This window comes from Corvus brachyrhynchos, unplaced genomic scaffold, assembly GCF_000691975.1.
Source record: "Corvus brachyrhynchos isolate BGI_N302 unplaced genomic scaffold, ASM69197v1 scaffold69, whole genome shotgun sequence".
In the NCBI taxonomy this organism is placed as follows: Eukaryota; Metazoa; Chordata; class Aves; order Passeriformes; family Corvidae; genus Corvus; species Corvus brachyrhynchos.
Window position 1 is genome coordinate 5,462,735 of NW_008240228.1, and position 6,535 is coordinate 5,469,269.

General features: G+C 43.5%; 2 protein-coding genes across 5 annotated transcripts in view; one reads left to right on the top strand and one right to left on the bottom strand.

The window, feature by feature from the left end:
• Positions 1-2,404, top strand: part of FANCL (Fanconi anemia complementation group L) — a 68,205-nt gene extending 65,801 nt beyond the window's left edge. The window contains exons 11-14 of the mRNA XM_017745227.1: positions 1-78; positions 865-981; positions 1,275-1,346; positions 1,745-2,404. The exon at positions 1-78 is cut by the window's left edge and continues 3 nt beyond it. Coding sequence (XP_017600716.1) covers positions 1-78; positions 865-981; positions 1,275-1,346; positions 1,745-1,780 — 303 coding nt within the window. The 3' untranslated portion in view covers positions 1,781-2,404. The remainder of the gene's footprint in view (positions 79-864; positions 982-1,274; positions 1,347-1,744) is intronic.
• The window catches only part of VRK2 (vaccinia related kinase 2), a 37,321-nt gene continuing 32,355 nt past the window's right edge, over positions 1,570-6,535 (bottom strand). For 2 of the 4 annotated variants that reach the window (XM_008642028.2, XM_017745290.1), the window contains exons 12-14: positions 4,380-4,553; positions 3,899-4,075; positions 1,570-2,080 (exon numbers count right to left, since the gene is read on the bottom strand). In XM_008642028.2, coding sequence (XP_008640250.1) covers positions 1,841-2,080; positions 3,899-4,075; positions 4,380-4,553 — 591 coding nt within the window. In that variant the 3' untranslated portion in view covers positions 1,570-1,840. Of the gene's footprint in view, positions 2,081-3,123; positions 3,219-3,898; positions 4,076-4,379; positions 4,554-6,535 lie in introns of all 4 variants that reach the window. The other 2 variants (XM_017745292.1, XM_017745291.1) reach the window with 2 other exon arrangements.

Sequence of the window (6,535 nt, forward strand, 5' to 3'; positions counted from 1 at the left end):
CCGGAAATCAGTTTGTTACGAAACTTGAGAGAGCTCCTAGAAATTGATTTTCCATCTCGTGCTGTGTTGGAAAAAAGTGTAAGTTAGTTTTGGTTAATGATCAGTTGTTATTGCTGAACAAGGAACATTTAAATGGTCACTTTCTAAGAGCCAGGGACAATTAGAGACTTAGAAGAGAGGTGATTGGATTAATACATTGTCACAAGGACTTCTGAACTTCAAGCAACAGTTGTCAGAGCTTGTTAACCTTTGCTTAGAGGTGCACACTTCCCTGTGGCCTTCATAGCAGTGAGGCCATTAATAACAGGCTCCACTTTAAAAGGAAAAGAGGAAGTTCCAGAGTAGCTAATGAGATGTGGAAACTCCAAACATTCTGTTATGGATGTTGATGACTTCAGTTCTAATTAGGTAGAGCTGCTTGGAGGGGACAAGAGGCCATCCCAATACTGGTGCATTTCAAACAAACTGGGAATTAATTTTTGACAATGCTATAACACTGGATTACAAGCTTTGCTTTCACTCGTGAAGCTTCTAAATTAAGATCTGACTGAGGGTTTGTGTTTAATGTCAAATCATTATTAACCACTATGATTTGTCATTAACAAAAAGTTGCCAAAAGTATGAAAATGTTTGTTGAATGAGATGTAGTTCAGTGAGGGGGTGAAATATAACCCAGTCAAGTCTTGCACACCTGGAACCCAGTGTCACTCTATGCCATTATGGCCTAAACAGGCATTAAAGTAGGTATTAAAGGCAAAAAATAGTAATTCCAGCTAACAAAAACTGCAAAAGCAAAGACACAGGTGAACCTGTTTGTGTGTTAGCAGCCCATCCCTTCCTTTCAGCTGTGCTGTTGTGTTCCAGGACTTTGCCAAGGACTGTGGCATCTGCTACGCTTATCGGCTTGACGGCAGCACACCCGACCAAGTGTGCGACGATCCTCGCTGCGGGCAGCCCTTCCACCAGGCCTGTCTCTATGAGGTAAAGTGACCAGCAGGACAAACTGCTCCTTAGCTGGCACATTCTGGGAAACAAGCACTGTCCACTTAAATTCTGGAAAGAAGCAAGCACCTGTAAGGAACATTGTGGCAGTCACTCTGCTTCAGCTTGTCCTGACACCCCCAATTCCTACATGAGCTCTCTGGGAAACGGATCCACCCTCTTACTTTCAGTGTACCCTGTCAGGTGTTCATCAGCTGAACTCTGATTGATAGGTGGTTCTTGAATTGGATATGAAACCAATGTGACTTTTAACCCATTTCCTTGTGTTGCAGTGGCTACAAGGCCTTCCTACCAGCAGACAGAGTTTTAATGTCATCTTTGGTGAATGTCCCTATTGTAATAAGGTAAGGAAATCCAATGAGTAGGATTAAATTAGAGTGAAGAAGGCAAAGCTGGTAACAGTGCCTTTTCCAAAGTAGAATTGGTGGCTACTATCTTCTCATTAACCTGCTGGAGTAAACTGTAAATTCCTCTGCATTTAATGCATCAGTGTTTAACTAAAGGTTTTCTGACACAATATAAAGACAGCCCCACACTCGTGCCAGAGTAAATAAAGATCACACTCCATTGTATTTAACGATACTTTTTTAATGGTGCTGTAACAAAAGGTTCGGCTAAAAAAAAAACTCCAACAAAAATAATCCAAATAATCCAAAAGAGAATCCGTAACTATAGAGTGCAGATGAGAACTTGTCTGTACAAGGTATGTACTGACAGGATTATTTAAAACTTCTTTTTCAAGCCCCTGACACTGAAATCTTCAATGAAGAAGCTCTAGGAAAAAACTGCATAGTGGGAACACCAGTGCACTCCCACTGAAGACACGGGAGCAGCAACATCAAAGCCAATACAAGGACAGTACAATGAGCAGCAGAAGCACCAGAACAGCTGCAGTGTAGGGGTAGGTTTCATCAGCAAATGCCAGCCTAAACACAACAGCGAGAGAGGGACGAGTGGTGTCAGCACCAGCCGGGGATGCTGCTGGAGGAACTGCAGTTACAAGGTGATTGTGTTTCTTTCTGCATTCTGAGAGTATTCTGTAGGGGTCAAATGGTGGCAGCTCTCTTGCAGTGTCTTCCTGCAGGGGAAAAAAAGCTGTAGTTATAAAGCTAGTATTAAGTGAGATGTGAATCAAAAAAATGAAGATGCCATTGAGGTATTTAAGTTATCCTAGAGAAAGCAATACAATTCTTATGGAGGCTTACCTCTGGAATATGCATGCATATGGCTATTGTATGGTAAGTGTGTAACATAAGACACAGTTAAACGCCTCCTAAAGAGACCTACCTATATATACTATTGAAGTCTACAGCTAAAATTCTTATCTTTGACTTGTTTCCAACAAAGTTGAATATATTCAGTCTTTCCCATGTTCCTGCTAATAAAGGTTTGTCCTGGAAACTCAAGACATGATTTTAAGTGTGAATTTGCTGGTTTGATTTCTGTAAGTTCTGCCTTTTTTTTCAGTGAAGCTGAACTTCTCCTGCCCATCACAGGGAACATAAACTGATAGAGTGGGGCTTGTTCTGGCTGGCCAGGGGCGCCTGGGCTGTTTTACATCTCCAGCAGCAATGCTGTCCTTGGCCAGCCTCCACCTCTGAAAGGATCCCCAAACACCACCATCCCACTTCTCACTTAGCCAAGACTTAAGAATCTTTTCCACTGTCCCTTAGAACCAGGGACAGCTCTGGTTTCCTACAGAGCTTTCCATTACCAAGCTCCTAAATTATGTGAGAGGAATTCTGCAAAATGAAGCTAAGAGAACCCTGCCTTTTTTCCTTCTCCAGTTTCTCACTTGAATGGCTTAAATGTTGCCTGACACCCATTTAAAGTCCCTCCTATTGTGCAGAATATTCAGTGAGTACCACGGAATGGTTCTACATAGAGACAGCACATTTAATCCTACTGGAATAGCAGCTTTTCCATTAGAAAAACTAAATCCAAACACAAATATAATCTAAACACCAGCCCAGTGATTGGTCCCTTTTCTGCAAAAACTCCACCATTTGAGGACTAGGAAGTAACACTGGAGTGTTTTCCTGTTCAAAAGTTGTGTTTGACTTGTCAGACTCCATCTCCCCTGCTGGCAGCCAAAACATCTCCCAGGATGGTTCTGCTCACCACTGTCCTGCCTGGTGCTCTCAGGTACAGCTGTGCTTTTGCTGCTTCCCTCTCCCAGCTTGTACCGGAGTCTCCAGGCAGTGATGATCAGACTGCTTGAAGCAAAGAATTTTGGATTAATCATAAAGCTACCTTAAAAGTTGCATTTTTGTGCTTATTAGAAACTGTCCTCATTTAACCAAGTTATTTGTTTCTGTGAAAGAAAACCAGGGTGCAATCTCCTCACTAAAATACACCAAAGCTCCAGAGAACAGGAGCACAGGGTGATCACCGCCAGGGATGTGGTGCTGCATTACTTGTACTAAAGCTGATTCATTTTTTCATTTTTTTTTCCTGTACAGTTGAAGAGTAAGACTGAAACTATTAATTCAGCCCTTTTATGCACTAAATTACCAATAATAGTCAAGGTGAGTTTGTTAACTGCTAAAATCCTCTGATGTAAAACTCTGAAGTTTTCCACTACACAGAGAAGGAAACTCCTGAACTTACTTTCTACCATGCAAACAGCAGGGTCCACAAAGGGATATGAGTTGGGAAATCACAATCTGCATTCAAGTGCAGGGCTTTGCTCTGCAGCTGCACTGCACACTGCAGTGGCAGCAGGCCAATAGTACAGGCAATTACCCACAAACCTTTAGTGTTCGCGGCGAACACCGAGTTTGCATACACATCGTTGAGGCTTTCTTGGAGGGGTTTTTGGAACTCTTCTTAGAAAAGCTGATCTTTCCTTCTCAAGGCACTTGTGACTGTTCTGTGGTAACACCAAAGCCCTCACCTTTTTTGGGTGCTCAGGCTCCTGACGAGTAGTGTAAAATCTAAGTGGCTTCTCTTCCACCTGGAATTGTTGGTGTGTTCCCCGAGTGTGGGGCCTGCTCAGGCAGCTGGAATGCTCCTCGTGGCCCCTGTTTGTCTTCTGCTGCACTGGTTTTGGGGAAGGCCTGGGCAAGGGAGCCTGTTGAGGTAAGACAGTAACTGTGTGCTGAAAGGAATCCAGTACGTTCAACTTATTCCAGATCCTGATCTGGCACTTGGAGGCACCAGGTTTGGGGCAGATCAGGCCCTCCTGGCACTTATCCCCTGGGCCCTCAAGTTCCTGTTTGGAATACTGGAAACCAGCAAGCATCTGCCAGCTCCTGGAGTTTGTGACAGAGCCCTTGGCTCTTTTCCAGCCCTATTCTTCCTTGCCCTCCCCAAAAGCTGGACATGGAGCTAATGAACAGGGAGATCTGGTGCTACTGCAGGGCCCAAATCCTCACCTGCTGCAGCTCTGCCTTGGGAGGCCTCCTGTTCAGTTTACTTGGCTTTTCTTCTCCCAGGAGCTGTGTGCCTGACCCTCCCACACACACTTTGTTTTGACAGGCAGGTTCTTCACCTTCCAGCTTTTTTCCCTTCTTCTGAGCTGGTTTTGGTGGAGGCTTTGGGAGGCGAACCTGGGATGAACAACAGTGAGCATTTTGTACAGTGAAAAAAGCCCAGAATTCACACAGAAAAATAATGATCTTCACTGTACATACACACCTTAAACAACAGCATCATTTTCCAAAGAGGACTTAAAGCAAAACTTTTAAGATTTCACTTAAAAGTTCCAACAGGACTAGAAGTGAAAATAAGTGGTTTTACACCTAAAAATTACCATATTTCATCCTAACGAGATTACAGCTTGGTATTGATGCAATTATTTTTAGTCTGATTTCTACAAGATCAAGTAAGCAGGGAGCTGGCCTCACCCCACTTTCCCTTTGCCACAACATCAGCACTTCCACTGTAGGGGGAAAAGCTGAAAATATTTATTCAGGGCCAAAAACTGTGGTAAATAAATTTCAGAATTAATGCAATTAATCTTTTATCACCTATCTCTGGTGTGCAATTGGAACCAAGAACCACCTCAAGATTAGATTATGATACTATACAGGGAGTAATATCCTAAAATCCTTGCTCTGTAGCAATCCACCTCATCAAGGAGCTGGTGCTACAGGATCCTCTGTTACAGGTGTCTGCTGCTCTTCAGAAGGGAATTAACCCCAGATCCCCTCCTTGCCTGTGTACCAAACTGGTACAGGTGCAACCAGACAGATCAGCTGGAGTCAGATCCTGCTCACAAGCAACAAGTGAGGAAACAGTGGCTTGTATGCAGTGGCTCCCACTATTCCTAGGTTGTCTCTTCAATGGGAGAAGTGTTTGGTGAAGAAAAGAAGAGTGAGAAAGGGAACGCTGAGATGAAAAGTCAGGCCTAGGATCACTAGAGGCATTGCCACGAAGACAGGCAGTAGGAAGAGCCTACCTGTCATCCAGCACTGTCAGGGCTGCAGCACCAGGAGCACCAGGCCACTGAAACATTGCATTTTCTGAAAACAGCAATAAATTTCGAGAGAGTTCAGTTAGCTGCCCTCTCTACTTGTATTTAAGTACTCCTTACATCCTTTGAATAACCCTAACATTGCCTTTCTGCAGCTGTTTTGCAGCGAGTGTTTAGAGGAAACTGGCTCATGTCAGCAGCAGAACTGGCTGAAGGAACAGGCTGCAGTAATACACAGGTGATCCTGGTGCTCTCACTGTTCCAAGAAGTGAGACACTCAGCATTACAGACTTCGCTGAAAAAGTGCTGACAGGTGCCAAGATTTAGTAACACACAGGCATTCCCTCTGATCCTGTTCCTGGCCATCAAACCCAATCCCACTGAGTCCTGCGGCACAGGAATGGTGATAACTGACACTCCTCAGCCAGGGATTTTCCAGGGGGGTGTGACTTGCAAATAGCCAGTGCTGCAGCAGTTCCTGCAGCCTGCAAGGTTGGGATCATCTTTTATGCCACAGACTGTCGAGTCTTAGGCCAGGCTTAAGGGAAAGGAAACAGAATTACTATTTAGTGTCTGACTCTGAGAAATCAAAGATTCCTGTGAAACAGAGATCCAGCAAGATCAGCTGGAGATCAGTTAACAGCTACCTGATGCTGAGTCAGTTCACAAAACAGTGCAAACTTAAAAAAACTTCTCAAATAAGTGAGGACACAGTAGTCACCATCACAGCCACAGAAGTCCTGCACCAAAATAGCTTTTGGTTTTGTTAAAATTAGAAAAAAAAAGGGGTAAAACCAGAAAAGTCAATAAAGTGCTAAACTAAGTATCTGTAATTACCAAGATCAAAACCCAGTGCCTTTTCATTAAACGTGAACTTTTGTTCTGCCTTCCACAATACGTAAATAGTGCTGACAATTGGTTTGTGAGGCACTTGCTACAATAAAATCTAATTGTATCATGAGAGAAAGGTGACAATCAGGAGATCATGAAAAAATTACATATTCTCACTGGTGGTTAATTAGCCATGCAAAACCCCCTCAAACAGATATTCTCTTCTATTAGGAATGATTACTGTGCAGGCCTACAGATGTCAATACCACAGTCATTCAAATACTT